The following is a 21,427-nucleotide window of genomic DNA, read 5'->3' on the forward strand; positions in this document are numbered from 1 at the left end:
GCTTTTAACATTTTGAGGCTCCAGAGTAAATTAACATTTTAAGACTCAAGACTAATTTCAAAGGCTGAAGGTGCATATTTTTTTTCGCTGCGCCCTTGAACACAGCAGCACTTGTATTCAGGCCATGAACGGCGTGTGATGGCCTTAGTTTGAAGGTCAATCAGCCATGACAAATAAGCGCTTTGTTATGCGCTGTTAATTTCTCTTGTTCGTGGCGGGAGCGCACAGTCGAGGCGCTGTTCGCGGTGCTGAAATGCAGGACTGTAACACAGTTGACTGATGCATCACCCATGACTCACGGCAAACTCCATTAATTTAGTAGGCTGCTTCAGCTGAACTAAAGGCTAAATCCAAGAGAACACCTACAAATGAGGACAACAAACTCAGGCATTCTCGGTCTCCAAACTATCAGCATCTGTAGCCCTGGTGGGATTTGGAGATACATGTCCTTCGATGTTTCTGCATGCTTCTTGCCCTCCGTTGTGACAAAGGCAATCTTACAGTAAATATTGGTCAAACTCTATCTTTCTCTACCGAATACGCACAAAGGCAGGCGTCCTTCAAATGGCTGCTGGGTGATTTACAGTACCTATGATTTTTTTTCCACCCTCGAAACTCAGGTGTATATGAAGCTCTGTGTGTGATTTATATTATGGTATATATGGTGAAGCCGTTGTTCAAGCTCCCCCCTGGGTGCAGCGCAAGCTGTGGACTTCTGGACATGATTCTCACGTTTGCACAGTGGAGGAGCTGTGACGCGTTTAGATCACCAATGCAAATGAGACTGACTACCCCTCCTCCTCCTCCTCCTCCTCTCCCCCATCATCTCTCCTCTCTCTCTCTTCCTCTCACCAGTACACACTCACACATACTGTCTGTGCTTTATATCGCCGTGCCAGCCTTTCAGAGCGACGGAGAACAGCACTGGCTGGCACACACAGAGAGAGAGAGAGCAGAGAGAGAGAGAGAGAGAGAGAGCTTATATAACACCAGCTCTGGGAAATGCTGGAGAACCGAGGAGACCTTCAGTGGGCAGTGAGCGGGGAAAGCAGCGATCGTAACGGCCATAAACTGATGGGTGATCGCACAATACTGCCGTGCGTTACCTCTCCGCCGCGGAAGGTAAGCCGCATGTTCAGATATCCTCTACTGTAAATGGTGGAGGCGGGGTAAGGGGTTTTAAGATGGAAGACCTCGGATTCTTAAATAGGTGATTGGTGTTTACTCTCGCTGTTTATTCATTCATCTTACAACCTCTCATCCACGTCACTACATCAAAGCAGACAAATATTTTAGGAGCATCTGCCGTCATTGTGGAGCGTAAAATGTGGAGCTGAGCATAAACTTGGACTTGATCAGACTGTTCATTGTGCAAACTGTTGCTTCTAGCCTCGGGAGCACCACCGCATCCCTACTTTTTTTTAGGTGGTGGTGGTGGTGAGGGGGCATCCAGTGTGGCTTCGCAAGACAGAATGAGAGGCCTTAGACGAAAAGTAGAGCTGAAGGGCATGACGGTGTGTGACGGCCACCGAGACAACGGAGAAGAGAGACAGGCTGAGTCTGTTTGGCATCTACCGAGGAGAGTCTTATGGGAACCTCTATAAGTAAAACCATCAGAAAGAGGCTTGCAATAGACCATCATGTCAGAAAGAAAGGGACAAAGCACACAGGAGTGGGTCAGGGCTGCACTTTTCTCCTCCTGCACTGCTCCTTTCCTCAGTCAGAGTATCAGGCTTCAGAAAAGACTTGAAATAGGCTCCTTGGGTTTACATCCTAATCATTCAGAAATCTTTAACATCTCATCTTTGCATGTTTTATCATTTATTCATCTCTCTGTAAATGAGAGAGATGGTCTGCATATTGCTATGATAATCCCCATTTCATAAGCACCCATAATGCGCTCTCCAGACTGTTTTTTATCACATGATGTCATTTCACTACACCAGCAATATTGCCCAGCTTCACAGTTTGACTTTGCAGGAATTAATGAAATCTCCAAATTCAAAGCCATAGTTGAAAAGGTTGGTGAATTTTTTTAGTTTTTTCTTAAAAAAAAAAAAAAAACCAGACAGCACACAGATGAGACAGGACTTACAGGAATTGCAGAACACAACTTGGGGCAGGATTTTGAATTAAAAACAAATGGCAGGAATGAAAGCATTGAAGCAGCAGACACCAAGGGATGTGTTGCAAGATGCTGCAAGACAGAAACACAAGCCCGTATGTCAACATGAGCTGTGCATCTAATCCGCCAGGCATATAGCCCACTTCCCTTCCCTTTGATTGTGTTCACATACAGAAAAATTCACTTGTGCTTTAAATCCAGCTGCTTGTGTTTTTTTTTTTTTCCTCTTTTGATGCCTCAGCTTTCCCCCAAGGATCATCCTGGAGTCCGTGGCCCCAGCCTTGGATATTAAATCCTTCTGTTGTGACACATCCATTGTTCCACTGTTGCTATTGGACTCGACAAAGGACCAAGACAAAATGTCTACAGTATTGCCAGATGCTGCTGGTCTTTTCAAGATTGTAAAGCTGTAAGTATGTTTACAGATCTCCTCACTCCTAATCCTTTAAATGGCCTTCCACTAAGGTGAGAGACAGTAAACAGAATGGTGGCGCCCCTCTACAGACTGCATTGCCTCTTGAAGCGGGCTCAGATGCTGCTGCTCTGCCTGGGAATTGCCTATCTGATGGCAGGCAGCATCCTGCTTCTGCAGCGCTCCAACATCAGAGTAACCCAGTCAAACCTCGCCAACCTGCCGCCACTGCTGTCCCTCGCAGCACCTCCTATCGCCATCGGGACTTCAGGCCTGGGAGTGAGGGCACGCTCCAGATGGGCCGCCATTCAGCCTGTGTCCGGAGGGGGAGCCAAGGCAGCACGACACTGGCCCGTTTCCCAAAGCCTGGGGGTCCAACACTTGCATCGCCGCTGGTTTCACAATCTGCTGCCAGATAGTCCGGAGGAGAGAGCCGCTCTTCACAGGAGCAGCAGACATAAAGGTAAATAACTAAACAAATCTTACCGATCTTACACTGAACAAAGCTCAAAAATAACATCTGCAGAGTGCTTCTTTTGTCCAACCACCAGTCCAAATGCAAAGGCTTTTCATTTACAAGCATAAGTGGCAGAAGAAAAGCAGCAAATCCTGACACTGAAGAAGGAACCAGTAAAAGTTTGCATATTTTTACTTCTCAAATGACTGAAATGATTAATTGCTTGTCACAATAGGTGGCAACCAATTTTCTTTTGGTCAAATAAATGACTAATCGATTAATGATGGCAGCACTACTGTCTGGTCTTAGGTCCACGTCTCAACTCGAAAATACTTGAAGCTGTAACTTGTGAGTCTCTGCAGCTTTTCTTATGGCTGACTTGCCAGCAGGAATAAGAAGCAAAGCGGCCACTGCCCTGTTTACATTAATTAGTGGGCCAGTGAAGCATTAACAATGTGAAAGTGGTAGTCAGCTGAATACTGTTTTTTAACTAACTGACCAGTATTATATGACTGAAAAATTAATATTATTTTTCCCCACACTGTAATAAGTCATAAATGAATTCAGTTAAGATTGACCTCCAGTGTGATGGGTCACCTGGCAACCTTTTGTGACTGTATGGTCATCAAAACACTGAAGGTGGTTTTGCCAGTCATTGACTGACCTTGCACAGTTGGTCTGTCTGTAGCTAAGGCTGTGCACTAAGGGCTCTGGTGGTGCCATTAAACAAAAGTAGAAATCATTACTAAAAAGCTCACAGCAAAAAGACTATGATGCTATCTGACACAGAGCAGTGGAAGGGAAGATATGAGAGAGTGAAATATCCTGGTGACGATTTGTTGACTGAGACGGTGGTTTTCCTGATGAATAATATATGAAGGAACAAATATACACGTTTATTTTCTATTTTGTGATTTACTTTTTTAGCTAGGATGGCCTGGAGCCGAGGTAATACATTCTGCACGGGGCACAACAGGCTTCATTGTACATTTATGAACAGATAATCATGACCTTAGAACATTTAGAAGAGCTTCATTATACATTTATATGACATTTTACGTGTGGGTGCTTCAGATCTTGTAGATGAGGGGTTGTGCTCACTGATCCTCTAAAAAACAGAGAAGGGAAAGGGAGGCAGGCAGGCACCAAAGTAGTTTCTAGAAAATGAATTAGTAATCATGAAGATAAAAATTAAATAATTCCAAACTTGTGCTCTCTGTTATGGAGCCCTCACTATTACTTGAGTAGCTTAAGATATTTCTGGAGATTTACCCCACTGTTGAACAGGTCTGTCAGTGCTTTTGCCTTTTTGCTGAAATGATAAATGCAATGGAATTACCTCCAGTGGAACGTTTGTTCTTTCAGCTCATTCTTGAAAAGTATCCTACAAACAAGAGCTCTTAATCCTTTATTAAAAACAGGCACAACATAGCTGCTCAGTCACTAAGAATACAGATGAAAAATGTTAGAGGCAGGAACGAGATCAGTTTCAGCAACAGCCATCTGGCAAAGGTTCCTTTTAAAAAGTATTAGCCAGAACACAGAATTAACTTACCCAGGTCTATTGTACCATAAACCCAGGACGTGCAGCTGTTTGAAGGCTTCAGAGAAAGAGCCAGGGCCAATGTTTGTGATATAATTCATAAAAGCTCCCCAGTCCACATGTAAACAATACTGTGAACGTGTGCGTTTCTCAGTTCAGTTAGTGCTGAAAAGATTAGTCCATAATTGGTTGACAGAAAATGAATCTGAAACTATTCTGACATATATATGTATTTTTGCTCAATGTTTTAAAGCACTGAGAGAAATTTTGAGGAGTCCAGCTCTGTCCAAAGTTTAAAAATCCTCCTACCAGTACTTCTAAAGCTAAAGGGCCAAATCCTTCAGTGGCTGCGTTTGAACACTGAATGCATCACAGCAGTGTAACAAGGCTGTCCCATTTCAAAGACTCCTTCAAATGGCCTTCTTCTCCAAATCATCTGTCCCAGTATTTACTGTTTTCCAGCGACAGTTAGATTTTATTATGGCAGACACCTCCAACGAGCAGGCGAGGAGTACATTTAAGTATTGGGTTTCAAGTCACTTGAACAGCTACAAAAAAACAAAACAAAAAAAGCCTAACGCTGAATCCTCAACTGCAGCTGTCAAGGTTGCTAGGCGACAAGAGCAGCGCTTTGTGACGAAAGAGTAAGGGCGGGAATCTCAGGTGATATAAACAGGAAACTCTCCATAGAGCAGACTGTGATTTAACACTGAACCATGGGCGAGGCTTGTTCTCTGAAGGATTTGAGACACAGCTTATATTTGGTTAGTTGTGAATGAGGTGGAGTCTTGTCATCACTATGCGGTTGCCAGGCAAGCATCAGGGACTTCAGCCCAAGTCACAGAGAATAACCTCCAATAAAATCCTCAACGTGTCACTGTTACACTTTGGTTTTTGCTTGATTAAACAATGAAGATATAATATGTTAGCTTCAGGGGTGTGTTGAGTAAAACAGAGCCAGGCTAGTTGTTTCACTGTTTCCTGTCTTTATGCTAAGCTAACAGGCTGCTTGCTGAGTCCAGACACGACAGCGGTATCAATCTCCTCACCAACTCTCAGCAAGAAAGTCAATAATCTTATTTTCAGAATGTCGAACTATCCCTTTAAGTAATTTACGGCACAAAAAACACTGGTTCTAGCTTCTCAAATGTGACGATTTCTTCCTTTTTGTCTCATATTACTTTAAATTGAACATTTTCAAATTTTCAATATTTTCTGACATTCAAGTGACTGAAAGACAAATCTTATCAAAACCTGTAGGCTTGGCTACAGACCAATCAATAATGAGGCGTAAAGTCATTAGCTGCAGTCAATGTAACACAAATGACACATATCATTTCTGATGTGTCAGTCTAAAGCTCTTTAAGAAGCACATTTTTTCTTAGTGACTAGAGACGTATTACCAGTGATTGTCCTCTAAAGGTACTAAATCAGGACTATGATGAGGTGTTGAGCCAAGGTTTGCAGTGATTAAACAGCTCTTATCCATCCAGCACAATTTTGTTGTCCAAATCTCACAGCTGAAGTGTCTGGACTAGAGCCTGGCCATTACAGGATGTTTGAAGTCCATGTAATATTTGAGAGTTTTTAAAAAAAAAAAAAAAAAATTATTTCCAGCTTTTGGTTGATTAACATAAACACATGACATAGGCAAATCTTTCTTTAATAATCCTTTCGATTTGGCTTTTAAAGGCCCACCAGGATGTGTTGTGCCAGACATTTTACAGTGTACCAACATATATGTCAGATGGACAAACATTGCAACAACAACATTGTTGCTAAATTGTCTCAATCATATCTGTGGCATTTCTGCGCTGTAGTTACTCAGTCTTTATTGGCTGGTGCAGAGTGTACCTATATGTGTTCTCTACCTTGGAGAACCAAAAAAATTGAAACATGAGGTGGCAAAATATGAGAAAAATCATATGATGTGCAAAATGACGCCTGCATCTCCAGCCACAACCCAGCCCATTTCTCTGTGTTTGAAATCTCTTTAGTTCTGTAGTTTAATATTCAGTCTCTATGTCTGCACTCTTTCATTTTATTTATCTATTTATTTATTTTCTTTACGGTTATTGAACCTTTATTCACTGGCTTTACAGACGGTTCACAGCAGTAATAACACTGAGCAGCCAGGTGGATTGCACATGTATTTTCTGTTTTAGATATTCATAGATCCAGGAGACCTAGGAGGACCTGTTCAGACATTTTATAATAAAAGTGTATTATTCATTTCACTTTGTCTCTGCTGCTGGAAACTTTGTGGCTCACAGGGGGAAGTCACAAATTCCTTGATATGTAAAGTACATATCAGAAGTACTACATGCCCAGAAATGTACAGAGGGATCAGAAGTAAGAAATACCACAGCGTTCCACTGTGGGACCCACACTTTCTGTGTTGGTATTTTGTGATATTTGATTTGTATGAAGTTTTTGTTGATTTCCCTGCAAAGTCTGATGTAAAGTGTGAAGCGGAGGTGGTTGGATTGGGGGTTTTCCAGTCCTCTCACCGTACACCCACTGCTGTCCAGATGAGAAGATCTGAGTTGATTCGAGTTGCCTTCACACCACACTATCATCATACAGTCACCACTAACAAGCAGGAGACAGCGTTGTTGCAAGTGCTTTGCAGACTGCTTTTCCCCTGGGTTATGCCTCTCAGGCTAAATAAATGTTGTCCTGCCTTATTGATGAAGGTGTTGGGGCTGCACACAGCCTGCAAGAACACCTGTAGATACTGCTCAGGGCTAAAACAGGATCCTGTCTATATCTTTTCCAAATAAAAACATTTTATTTTCATTTTTATAATATTACACCCTAAAAAAGAAGAAGTACAACACTACAGAACCCTTTCTTGAGAAGCAAATACAACAACGAACTATACATTATCATAGTTTGTTGGATATGTTAATTTTATATTTTTCCTATTCCAAAATTATGAACTTTAATATGTTAAAGCTCCTGGTTGACATCTTGTGATAGATTTATCAGAGTGATTTACAGTCCTGGAGTATTCAGGGTTTTTCAGTATCAAAAACACCGTTGAGACAAAACTGACCTTATCTTGGGTCAGTCTTCCATGTCCTGAGAGTCTCTCTGCTGTGGTCTTGATGACGCTCCTCACATCTGTGAGGATATTATTGATCTCTGCTGTGAGACTGTGTCCCATCCTCTGCCCTCTTTAATGGGCACACACGGTGCACATGCTACAGCACATGTCCTCATACTTGGTCATCATGTCATTAACCCCTTCCATCCAGTCCTGTGGGGAAGAATCAGCTCCAGCACAGCCATCTGTCTTAGTGTTTAAGAAAGCGACACAGTGTCAGAACTAAGTGCAGTCATTTCTATCATGTCTGGGATTTCAGGCTGCTTCCCTCCATTAACCCACAGCTGCAGCTGCCTGGGGCCTCTTCTTCACTTTGATTAAAGCAATGACCTGCCCTGATGGGTGGGTGGAGGGGAGGGGGGCCTCACCTTGGGTGATGCCTCTTGAGATGTTTCCTGCCACAGACTTTGGCAGCCCCAGTCTCTTAGTGCTTTCAGGCAGCAGCTGCTGCTGTTCTCCAGTGTTTGTCTCCTGAGGCACAGGCGGCTGGTGACTCAGCCTCGCCCCAGCACAACAGGCTGGACAGGCTTCAGAGGACATCGCAGGCTGATTGAATCACGAATTCGATATGGTGATGCTTGGCCTGCCAGTGATTTCACGGTCCATTGCTTGCTTCCATCTTGTCTGTGCACCTTTCTGCCATCTCTTCAGTCCTACTAGCATGTATCTGCTCCAATACTTTTTAAATCCTCTCAAATCCTCTCTTTGACCAGTTGCCATCAGTCTGTCTTTTATGCTGGTAGTAAACATAAAAAATCCAGTGTCCTTGAAACCTCTAAAACATCTAGGAATATAAATTCATACTAGGGTTTGTGAAATAAATCTAGAAACCAAGAACATGTTCTCTATTCACCAAAAGACTGGACTTTAGGAATACCTGTTCACACCATACAGTTCCTGAATGCGTAGAAACATATAACAGCATATAACCTAAAAATATAATCGCCTCAGACCCAAGAGGCAAGATGTAAATGAAGTCTGCACTCAAAAGAAGTGCATAAGCTACCCTCCGCATTGAGACTGGTATTTATAAGGAAGACTTTTATGTGTCAGCTGAGCAGAGTTTGAGGTAGCAATGTGCCAAAGACAAGGATAACATCAAAGACTGCATTTGGGTGACATTTTATACAGAACCTTAATCTTGTCAGCACATCGTAATAGTCTGTTGTAGTCTATTACATGTTACATCCTTCTTTCCACAAGGGCAAATTTTTATTCTAGTGCAAGTAAATAAGGCTCACTATAATGTAGGAATGACAACAATCCATACAGGATGGTAAATTACCATGTAATATTTTAAATTAGTTGGATATTGTGGCTCACAATATATGCTGGTGTGTATCATTACTGTGAGTAAGTGATGACACAAAGGCTGCTTTGGCACTGACAGAGGACGTCTCCAGTGCCAGACTTAAGACAGAGGTAGTCTGGTTTATGTCCAAATCAAGTTAAAGGGGAGAGTGTCAGCATCCATTTACAGCTAATTGTGAGTGTGCACACTGTGGACTGTGCTAACACGAAACAAAGCACATTCAGAATTATTGCAGTTATTGTACTTTACCTCTTAAACCAGAACGTCAACTGCATAGGTGGTGTGATTCAGTTTATTAGGGCTCCCGCTGATGATTACTTTCACGATCAATTAAAATGTCAGTTACTTTGACTTATGAATAATGTAGTCAGGAAAATTTCCTGTCAAGGTGACATTCAAATTCTTCATTCATTCATTCAAATTATTTTGCCCAAGTAAAGATCCAAAAGATTCTTACAATCACGCAAAACAAATGATAAGAAGCGCTTCCTCATTTGACAAACTATAAACAAAATGTTTAGTATTTTTTCTTGATTAATTAAATGATTAAACTGATTATCTTAATTGTCATCAATTCATTCTTTTGTGGCCCAACTAATAGATTATTTGACAAATCATTTTAGAAAACAATGCTGTAACAGAAACACACTTTTCAATCAACGGCTTTTCACACTGACAAGTTTTCACATTTTTTTCAGCCTGAATGCTTTTCTCCCTGGATTTTTCTGCCTCACGCAGGAACCTACATTGGTTGCTTTCTGCACAATGCAAGTGATCGAGCCCTGGGAGGAACCATGCTTTATGACCTGCGCAAAATGACCAGCTCTCTATGTCAAGACACCTGCTCAGAAAGGTAATGCGTTTGCGGCGGGCTCCTGTGAAGGGACCACAGAAGGCCTGCTGTTTGAGTAAATGCTTTGGATCTCAGTCTCTTCCATGAATGCCTCCTGTGTTTGGAGCCAGCGGAGAGCCAGGTGGCTGGATGACAGTAAAAGATGAGGGGGTGAGAGAGAGGGGAGAGTGAAGAGCAGGCCAGGACAGAAGGCTTAATCTGTTGCAGAAGAAGGAAGGAGGGAGGTGTGTATGTGCTAGAGAGCTTAATGAGCTGCCTACGGCCATTGGATATGTGCTTTCCTGTGTCCATGGGGTGAAAATCTCTGACTGGGTCACTGTAAGTTTAAATTGCAGTAAAGTGCAAGAAGGCACAGAGACTCAGGTGGATGCTTCAAAGAGAACTCAAGGAATGACCCGCTTAAATTATTCCTTCTAATATCGTAGGCAGAGTAGCTCTACTGAAACAGAACAGCTGAGGACAGATGGATGCAGTCCAACTGAGATTTGGTGCCCCTTGCTCACCCCACCCCCACCCCCGCCGCATCCATCCACAGAGAAGGCAGCCGTGCTCGTTACCTGAGCAAGCCAATTACCACGATGAGTAAAAGTAAAAAGTCAAGGCAATTTATGAGGAAGCTTCAAAGGACACATATGAAAAGGTCAGTTTTGATGAGGTCTCTGTCTGTCCCAAGGAGGGAGGATAAAGAGAGAGGATGAGTCACAACTGCCTTGATATGTAAAGTACAGATCAGAGGTGACTGCAGTTCAGCTGGAAAAAGGCATCGCACAGTCAGACAAGTGCAGAAGAAGAAGTACTGACAAATATCACAGGGGACGGACCATACTGTAGATTTAATACTGGGAAGTTAAATGATAAGTTTGAAATGTTAGCTAATGTCCTGCGGGATGGCTTAGCCTGAGGGCAGTAGCTTGAGGGCAATAATTGTGTGTGTGTGTGTGTTGTTAGTGGGTACCAGTTCGCAGGTCTGGAGTATGGAGCTGAATGCCACTGTGGGAACCGGATCAGTAGCCCACGGGCTCCCGAGGAGGATTGTAGTCTGGTGTGTCGGGGTGAGAGGGGGTCTCCATGTGGCGGTGTGGGCCGACTCTCCATTTACAAGGTGGAGGAGCAGCAGCCAGGTCACAGAAAATGTGAGTCAACTCCCCTGAGGGAACACAGAGGACTGTTTACTATTTATTCTCTGCACAAGCTGCTCTGTTGGGGCCTTCACAGACACGTGAAGAAATAACATCACCTGTGTTACAAAAACCTTAAGTATGCAACAAAGCTCCATCGTTGTGCAGAAACTAGTTGCACTAGTGCACTGCTTAGCATGTTCCTTCACTACCAGGAAGGAATTCTTTTCTATCTGTGTAATGCACTTTTTGTGGTATTTAGTTATGTTAGAGGCAATAGGTCAGTCATCCCGTTCTCGTGAACGTGATATCTCAATTACTTCACATTTGGCTCAAACATTCACTTGGATTTAAAGATGAAGTGATTAGATTTTGTTGGTCAAATATCAAAGGTAAAGGCTTGAAGCTGAGATGAATATGTGTGCGAATCATCCATGTTTTAGATTTTGTAGTCTCTTTGCAGCAACATCCATATTTGAAGCCGTGTGGTCCACCACAAGCTCACTGGTTTTGTCGATACTGAGCCTCAGGTGATCGTTGTTGCGCCATGTGATGAAGCTCTCAGTCGTCTGTACTCTTCTTGACAACAGCTTGTTTCTCACAGTAAAAATAGCATGTTTCTATGTGGAAACTGGAATCATGCATGTCAGTATAGTGATAACCTCCATTTGACCAATAATTACACTTTCATTAAATCCTCTCGAAGTCTTCACTTCATAGATTATATAAGTCTGGGCAGGCATGAATGTAAACTGCAACTTGTGGCGGGTGGAGACACTCAACTGCCAGGCGATAATTGTAGTTTTTCTTTTCCTATTGACACCTCCATAGTGTTCAGTATGTGGTCGGTTGAGTGCAATACTTTTATTCTGCGATTCTTTTATTCTTTGCTCATAGTTGTAACTGTACAGTCTTATTTCACTTCTTTTGTTCGATTCAGACTGCGATGAGGGCTGAGTTAAAGAAGCGAACCTTTTCATTATGTCTTTCTTATGTGCACCTAAAAAAATAATGTGCTGGAAAGAATCTTGCATCACTTCAACAACAGGCAACCGTGAGCTGTCATCAACAGTCTTAGCTAACACCGTGTTTTACAGGCTTTTTAATATGGTGATTTAAATGCTTATTCTTCTGTTTTCATATGTTGTATGTAAGTGTAGTTCATTTTTTAATGTGATGGAAGGTTGCTAAAAATATACTATACAAAAATGTGTATTGCGACACTCTTGGTCTGTTCCCAAGGCATTTGCAGGTGCCATGGCACCCACTGCACTGGAGCACTAAATTTGTATTAATCCACATATTTAAATAATCCCCAACAAATGGACCAAAATAATCCTAGTCGAGTCCCATTTGCTCATCAATACAGTCCCTCTGTGTTTTTAGGAAATGACATAGCCTTTTTTAAAAATAGCAATAAAAAAAAGGAACCACTCACAAGATTTTGTTATTGATATAAATCAGCTCAGAGCTAAGTATCATAGAATAGTCCCATGCATATCCTTTGACAATGACAAATATCTAAAATAATTTGGGAAAAGGGGACTGGTCGAGTTGGCCACTAGAGTGATGTATGTAGTTCCACTTTGTGATTTAGGCCGATTAAACAGGTGTATTTTTGCATACAATCACAATCAGTGCAACTTAACACGTGATTGATGTTGTTTGTTGAGGAATATTCTCTGAGGCAAGTGTGTATCACAGGAAACACCGTCTGCCTATCTGCCCTCCTCTGCACGGGGATTGTCAAAAGAAAACTTTGACATGCACCAGATTTTAAACTACTCTATACTTCATTTAAAAGAACAAACTGTGTAGGAAAATGTCACTATAACTCTCCATAGGTAGTATTGTGTGTGCTGGCCTGTATAAGCCAAAACAGAGTATATATCAGAGTACTGACTGTACTTGAATATTTCACTTAGAGATGAGAATATATATTTTTATGTAACTTTTCATTAAGATATGCATCACATTATTGCTGTTGGCAAGATCGGAAAAGATACTATATACAGAGTTTATATCGTATACAGTATTACTATTCATCATCTGAAGGTTTGGTATCTCTGGAGGTTTGCGGCTGAACTGTGAATGTATTATACACCAGAATTAATTTAATAATACAAATGTAATTAGGGCACAAATACAGATTTGTAATTTAAATCAACCTGTTATTGAATGAGGTTGTTGTTTTTGAAAATCTGATCATTTATTTCTCAGTGAAGCCTTCATTTGCTCTCTTCAGAATAAATAAAAATACATCCTAATGCTGGCTAATGCAGACGAATCCAGCCAAATATTTTCATGCAACTATTTTTTTCTGTATTTTTCTTTTTCCAGTCAGAAACGTTCACTACCGCGGCTGCTTCAAGTTGCCGAAGAGCACCATCAGCACCTTCCCCATCCACTCCTTTCAGCCCAACCTAACCACTCAGTCCTGCATCGAGACGTGCACAGATAAGGTTTGAATTAGCTCTCTGAAAATTACAGACCTGATGATCAATTGATTGCACATAGCTGTCTGCAGCTTACCGCTGGTTCTCCACTCCCAGGAGATCAGATGTGGGAGCACAGAGCTCCTCAGATTCTGCTGAATATTTAAAGTTTAACATGCTGCTAATGAGAAGTAGATAGTGTGGATGCTGCACTCAAGTCTTACTAGATGCAGCTGTGTCTCCTCCCAGACGGACACAAATGGCTGCTAGAAATGTTGCACATCATTTAGTGATGACTGCACAGTGTGGCATGCGTGTTTATGTGTGTTTATGCATAATTTTTCTACAGTTTTCACTGCAGTGTCTCTGTTCATTCTTTGACATTGGTCAGGCTGACCTTCTGTTACTGCAAAAGTGAGGAAAAATAATGAACAAAAACGAAGTGCGATGCAGACTTTCTTGCTGAACTGAGCTGGCACATCACCCTTGGGTAGAATATAAGTCTTTGGAGAGAAAAATAAGCATGGTGAGTCATAGAAAAACATGGACCACACTTGTGCTTTTGGTTCATAGGAGCTCCCGCTGGCAGTGTTCAGGGCACCCCACTGTTTCTGCACATGGACGTCCTCTCTTTTCAGTCTCAGCCAGCAGTCTGACAACCAGCAGTGTGCGGGGAACTACACCAGCACTTCCACACCCACAGCATCCACTGAGCATGACCACTTCCACGTGTATCACACACCTGTCCTTGGTGAGAGATTTGTCATACAGATACACCACTGTGTCAGTCATCTGCATGTCTTGTTTAAAGCTCCAGTCATGTAAAGGCTCATTCTTATTGGTTCTAAAGAGGGAGATGGGACAATGTCGTAATTACCAGACCGTGTCAGTATTTTAATTCAACCCCATTCTGCCATGTCAGTAATTTTTTCAGACCATGCACAGCAGTTAAAGTTCCAGCCTCTCTTTCCTTCTGTAAAATAGCCTGTAAAGACAAGCTCTGATAAAACTATTCACTGACACTGTCCTTGAATATTGCATTATTCCTTAAAAAAAAAAACACTTAGCAGTGTTGAAAGCTATGTTCATCCCAAATTTAGATTAATCCCAAAATCTCAGCTGTGCTTTGTCACTAATGCAACCGTGCCATAGTTTGTGTGTCACATACACTATACAGACAAAAGTATCCAGACACACCTCTTTATGTGGCTGTTTTTCAGGGGTTGGGTTCAGTCCCTTATTTCCAGTGAAGGGAACTTTTAATGCTTCAGCATACCAAGACATTTTGGACAAGGCTATGCTTCCAACTTTGTGGCAACAGTTGAAGGCCCTTTTCTGTTCCAGCATGACTGTTCCCCAGTGCACAAAGCAAAGCTCCATAAAGACATGGTTGGATGAATTTGGTGTGGATGAACTTGACTGATCCACACAGAGCCCTGAACACAAACACCTTTGGGATGAACTGGACCTGAGTTTGTGAGCCAGGACTTTTCGTCCAACATCAGTGCCTGACCTCGCTATTGCTGTACTGCATTAATGGGCAAAACTCATGGAAAAGCCTTCCCAGAATGGTGAAAGCTGTTATGGCTGCAAAGCTGCCTACGTATTTAGAATACAATGTCATTAAAGTCCCTTTTGGCGTAACGGTCAGGTGCCCCAATACATTTGTCTATATAGTGTATGTCTGCATTACTTTAGTTCCATGAATCCATTTTAGGATCTCTGCAGCCTCGCTCTCCTGATATATTCTGATCTGGTGCTGGTCTGCTAACTAACTAAGGCTCTGTCCTTCTAGACTCCAGATGCAAAGAGAGGATGTTTCTGCCTCAAAGGTCCAGCTCCCTAGTGGCTCTTTCTAGTTTTCCTGGTGCAGGCAACACCTGGGTACGGCATCTGATCGAGCTCGTGACCGGCTACTACACTGGCAGCTTCTATTTCGACGGCACACTTTACAACAGAGGTGGGGAGAGCTCTTCACTTCACCGTTCAGACGAGCGATTGAGTGTGTGCTGCTTGAAATATTGCATCACAGCAGACCGTTATTCATTCATTTATTCATTGGTACCAGGTTTCAAAGGAGAGAAGGACTACTGGAAGAGTGGCCGCAGCATCTGTATAAAGACCCACGAGAGTGGTCAGAAAGAGATTGAGATGTTTGATTCTGCCATCCTGCTTATTCGAAACCCTTACCGCTCCCTAATGGCTGAATTCAACCGCAAGTGTGCTGGACATTTAGGCCATGCCACAGATGCACAGTGGAAAAGCAAAGGTAATACAGTCCTGTACACAAAGACATAATGCTATAGTAATTTATGCCTCAGCTGAACGATAGTGTAGCTACTGCTGCATAATGTCCTGCTGTTATATATATATATATATATATATATATATATATATATATATATATGTTATAGCAACAGTAGACCTGAGGGCATTTTGTGACTGTGAGTGCATCATGAAGCAGATCATTTCTCATTTTGAGAGTACTGCAGTTTTTGTAGCCTTGTCAGTAACATACTGTATGTTCCATTGAGTAGATCACAAACATTCATCCCCACAAAGAAATCAGACATCACTCATGCATTTCTCTATGAAGTCATGTCACACAAAAGTCAACATTCTAGTGTCAGTATGGAAAAATATGGAATTTGATTCCAGTCATTTTCAGGTCTGGATTGGTATGGAAAAATGAACAGAGAGTATGGAAGAATATTTGTGTTTCCAGACTATTGCACTATTAAGCGATTATTCTGTTTTCTAAAATATAAAATGTTGAACTTTTAAAACTACATTTAGCACAGAAATATCAAAAAAGCAGAGAGTTTTTCATGGTGTTCAGAGCAGGCATCTAATATGTTTACCACTGTGTTAGAAAGCCAGAGAGAGCTGGATGTCATCAAAAGCAAGGCGAGGAGTGCGGAGTACGACTAAACACACTCCTACACAGAGCTGCCTCTACGCCTGTATGTCACCGCCAGCAGAACAGCTCTGCCCCGAGTGCCTCACAACTGTTCAAAATCCAGACATCTGCAGCCAAATTAGTTTCAAAGAAAATGCAGCAGTGTCTTTGAATTCCATACATAGCACGTCAAATAAGCAAATATTGAGTTCATCTAAATATTTATGAGCTCTGCAGTAATGTAGTTATCAGAAAAGTAAACAGAATTTGTCTGCATAAAAAAATATTTAATACAAATAACTGAGCTTTTTAAATTTATTTTTGGTTCTATTTCCAAAAAAATATAAAATCCTTTATTCTGTATGTTGAAAGAAAATGATATGAGTGTAGGTAGCACCCATTAGTTTATATCCTCCATTGACAGAGGTGGTATATATATATATATATATATATAGGCTTTAAGATGCCAAGTGGTATCTCACCAGGTAGAGTTTTGGTTTGAGTTTGCTTTGCTTTGCCTGAGATAATAATTCAGAACTGGAATGTAGACAGAGTCAGAGATAAGGGCTGCAATAAAGATACTGATGCCTGGTAAAGCACCATGAGGATATTACAGTCCTGAGTTTTTGATTTTATTTTTATACTGATCCTCTTCCTCACTTATATATAGTCTGCTGTCAGATAATGCCACTCAGTATCAGTTGTCCAAAACCAGGGGAAGACCATTTACAGATAAATAATTTTCAATAGCAATAAAGCAATAAAGTCTCCCACATGCTTACAAAGCGCTCTCAGTATAAAGAGTGTGAACACATTATTCTCTTGCTGTTGCCCTGTTCAACACTTTAGCATAAGATCTAACAATTGTATTCACATAATACTGAATGAAACTAACTTGCATCTAAATGATTGGCTGTATTGTCTTTCACCTGCAGAATGGCCAGAATTTGTCTCCAGCTACGCCCCCTGGTGGGCATCTCATGCTCTGAGCTGGCTGAAGTTTGGGCGCCGCCTGCTGGTGGTGCATTACGAGGACCTGCAAAAGGCTCTTCTCCCACAGCTGCGTCTCATCACGGCCTTTCTAAATGTCACTATGACTGAGGAGAGGCTGCTCTGCGCCCAGAGCAACCAGGACGGGTATTTCAAACGCTCAGGGGGCCAGCGGCACTCCTTTGACCCATTCACTACTGACATGAGACAGATAATTGACCCCTTCATTCACACTGTTGACCAGGCGCTGCAGAGCAGGAACTTTAGCAGACTTCCACAGGAATACCTCCCCAGATGATAACCTGAGAAGGTCATACACATAGTTCTTTAAATGACTGGTCCAGCAGGGGGGGTTTAGAGAGAAATTCTTTGAAAGAGTGCTCTGCAGGGGGGCAAACACACACACACACACACACACACACTGGTTGATAGAAGTGGATCACTTGACTCTTTGATGAGCCAAATGCACTGTGAGTGGCTGTAGAGTCATTGGAAACACTGGAGGTCACTGGAGAAAACATAGCAATTCAGTGTGAAATCCAATGGTGAGCAGTGATGAAAGCCTCAGGCAGGAACTGAGAGCCACAAATATGACAAATACTCAGAGAGGATTTGACATGATTTGTTGGCCTGCAGAGTTGGGATTATCCAACAAAGTGCCCGACTGCACAAATATGAGTGTGTAAATCCAGGATGGACTCATTTTGGTTGAAGAGGGTTTTCTGTGACTTTATAATTTCACTTTAGTACATATCTTGTGTTTTTAGCATACAGTAAACCCATCTTGACAAAAATTACAAATTAGACTAACATAGATGACAACCACAGCATTAGCATTACCCACAGTCTACTGAATTTCTGTGGGAATCCACTGATTGATTCAAGTTTGCAATCATGATAGACGAAAGCCTCAAACTGCTACATGCCACTTTAGGAATTCTCCATTTGACCGCACATGAATGCAGAAATATGTTTTGTGCTTTATGCTTTGAACTGTAAATGAAATCCAGCTGTTTCTATGAGTATTTTATTTCATTAAATGCAGTTGTTTACACTGGCATCACTTGAAATGTTGTTCACTTAAACTTATTTAGTCGTTTGGCCTTCATACTGAGGCGGTTTGTCAGAATGATGATGAATGATCAGATGGTTTGTTCTGCCAGTGTACTGTCTGCAATCACAAACAGAGGCTAAAAGAAAGCAAACATTCAGTGTTCACTGTAGATTTGTGAACAAAGGAACCCTGTTCTCACTTGTTCACATGTTGTGTAGCTCTACCACTTAAATTTTGTTTTCTGTACACTGGATGAAAAGCGCCATCTGGTGGCTGGATTGCAGACACTGCAGTTAAACTAATTACAGCAGCTCAGACCTGAGCGTGAATGCCTCAATTGGCTTTCGGTAATTGCACTTCATTCAGCATTGTATTTCTCAAAATTCATAATGTCGTGACCAGGCAGTGTTGGAGGCTTTCTGGCTTATTTAGCAACCAGAAAGAGAACAGAGTCAAAGCAACACAGAAATGTGTCACCGTATGAGGAAAGACACAGAGTCAAGGACACTGGTACAGAATAACTCAGTGCAGTGGCCTGCAACAAATGCTTCCAAGAAGACATCATAAGACAGGGCCATTCAATTACAAATTCAATTCAGACAATTTTATTTTCAGCAGTCTTTCTTTTTTTTTTTTTTTTTTAGCTTTTTTTTAATAAAATTTATACATCACAAAGTGTAGAAACAGAATAAGGAAGCTTTTAGTGATGTCAATGAACAGAACAATAACAAGTGGCAATAGTAACCAAGTAGAACGCAGACACACACACACACGACACATCCTGCTACACAATGAAGTAACATAGCAGATTGTTGTTTAAACATCCCACATTATGTTGGCAGAGGTATGTTTTCAGTAGAGCACATGCTTACATATGACTGTCAATAGCCAGAGGTTTTGAAAAGCTACTAAGTGTTTTCAGAATTGCATCACATCAAGTTTTAATGTTTACAGAGAGAGCAAATGCCTGCATATTTACTGAGGATTGCTGCGTCACCAACGCAAGTACCAAAAACAGGTAAATCCAAGGACTTATCATGAGGCCAAACACAGGGAGAGAGCTCAGACTGCTTCATGAGGCACACACTGCTTTGGGAACATTAAAAAAGCCTTTAAAAAATGGACTTAATGCCTGCATGTTTCAACTCACAGACTTCATCATGTAAAGACAAAGAGCAGCTCACAGACATAACGAGGCTGGTGTCAGCTGCTGGCAATCAGAACAGCACTAACTGTCACAGGTGCAGTCAGCATGGTTAAGTGAACTCTAACAAGGTATCAATATCCCCAGAGTCAGCAAATACATCATAATCAATAGTATCGGACATTCAGCGGCAATCACATAGAAAAATAACATAAAATATATTCATATTTTAAAAAAAATGGAAAAAAGTATAGATGATTCCTCAGTATAGGTTCCAAAACTTCACTGAAGTTGGTTACCTCCAGGGAAGAGAGAGATGACCAGGAATTAAAGGAAAAGGTGATGGGGGAGTCATCCCACCACAACACATATATTTACAGATAAGAGGAATAGTCTGCTTTAAATCTCCTCCCCTCTTAGACGTTTCTATAGCCTCTATACCTGCTGCTTCAAGTGTAAGTCTGGGCTACAGTCATGGTGTTGTGTATAATACTTAGCCTGGGATAGTCTTCAGTTCCAGTTTCCAGTTAGGGTGAGCAGTCCTCTCCTTGTCTAGCCGTTGCATCCCACATGAGCTGTGTTGCAGTTGATGAATCCTTTAATGGTGTGGGTTTTGACTGTACGTACATCAATGGAACTGTTGCAGTACAGTTGCATGGTGTCTTGTCTCCTCGTGTATGTGCTCTTCTGACACTGACAGCTGGTGTGCATGGAAACACATCTTTAGGAAGGGATCCACTTCCACTTCTTAGAGATGTGTTTAAAGTAATATTTATAGTTATGTTTTCATTAGTGTATAAACACCTGAAAATAAACATAGTTGTCTTTTTGTTACCTTCCTTTAGTTTAAATTAGTACCTAAATGAATACATTGCTGACACAGTGTCAGGACTCACTGCAGAGTTGTTTTATTGAGCTGCATAGCTTTCAAGATACTGTGTACACCCACTGTCATGGACAAGATGCTAACAGACCTTCTGAGCTACAAGTAGCAAGACTTAATGTCACTCCAAAATCCAATTGCTAGAACCAACATGGATTTACAAGCTGGTTTATGTCCCTGCTGTGAGCTGCAGCATGGTGCAAAGGCCTCAGGTGTGCACGCTGGTCTTCACTGTCCCTCTTTTAGCTCACCTGTCAGAAACATCAGAAACAGAACACTAACTCCTGACACTTCGTGTAAAGAGAATGAAAATTATGGGCTGTGTTTTAATGTGGAAATTCAGCCTGTGTTTAACAGGATCTCTGACGTAGGGAGTTTTATTAGCTTGTCACTGCTCGTCTGCATGAAGTATACGTACAATCTATCACAAGTTGTATTAGATTCAACTGGCCATCACTATATTTACAGGAACAATAGAAAATGGAAAAAAAACCCTGCTTGTTTTCAAACTAAAATCCTTGTTAACCACCAGCATGCAGTATGATTTGGTGCAGTTTGATATCTTCTTTAAAGCCTCCATATGTATGAAAATCTAACATTTCCTTCCTCAGTTCCTTGTTTTGGTTCTCTAGTTTGCAACTATAATATTTTGGCTAAGTCTCGCCCATCTCATCAACATTTTTACAGGCAGCTTGTTTTCACTGATGGTAAGCCCACCAAATGGTAGACTGAAAGAGACTGGGGACTCATTTTATTCAAGCAAACAGTATGTTTCACTATATACATTGCTATATACTTCCAGAACAGAGTCAGAGCATGCAGAGGGAAGCTGGTGAATGTGATGAAAAGAACTGTGAATAAAACACCTTGTCTGTAAACATTTCTGCCTGAGACATGTCAGGTAGATTTTCAGTGGCAATGGTGGTTGTTGTGTTATTACTGAGTGACATTGCTGTGACAGAAGCTACATGCTAGCATGTGGTCGATGTAGGTCAGAAGGATTATATTTGTGGAATATGTTTCTGAAGCATCCCTGAGCAGACAGCAACAATCTTTTAGTTCTAGCTGAATTAAATTAGACATGATTTGACGC

General features: G+C 41.5%; 1 protein-coding gene across 1 annotated transcript; it reads left to right on the forward strand.

Moving 5' to 3' along the window:
• The first annotated feature begins 970 nt into the window (after positions 1–970).
• wscd1b (WSC domain containing 1b) lies at positions 971–18,307 on the forward strand. Its single transcript, XM_046411654.1, has 10 exons — positions 971–1,122; positions 2,367–2,534; positions 2,630–3,000; positions 9,697–9,811; positions 10,760–10,944; positions 13,270–13,391; positions 13,938–14,115; positions 15,160–15,324; positions 15,433–15,633; positions 17,199–18,307. Exons 2-10 carry the CDS (start codon positions 2,485–2,487, stop codon positions 17,549–17,551), a joined length of 1,740 nt encoding a protein of 579 aa, XP_046267610.1. The 5' UTR covers positions 971–1,122; positions 2,367–2,484; the 3' UTR covers positions 17,552–18,307.
• Positions 18,308–21,427: the final 3,120 nt, after the last annotated feature.

Source organism: Scatophagus argus, chromosome 14 (assembly GCF_020382885.2).
Source record: "Scatophagus argus isolate fScaArg1 chromosome 14, fScaArg1.pri, whole genome shotgun sequence".
NCBI lineage: Eukaryota > Metazoa > Chordata > Actinopteri > Scatophagidae > Scatophagus > Scatophagus argus.

Excerpts from the sequence above, each read along its gene's own strand:
- wscd1b (XM_046411654.1), top strand. The coding sequence starts at position 2,485 with ATGTCTACAGTATTGCCAGATGCTGCTGGTCTTTTCAAGATTGTAAAG. Across the intron at positions 9,812-10,759 it reads CAAGACACCTGCTCAGAAAG|TGGGTACCAGTTCGCAGGTC; the intron begins GTAATGCGTTTG and ends GTGTGTTGTTAG. Across the intron at positions 15,325-15,432 it reads CGGCACACTTTACAACAGAG|GTTTCAAAGGAGAGAAGGAC; the intron begins GTGGGGAGAGCT and ends CATTGGTACCAG.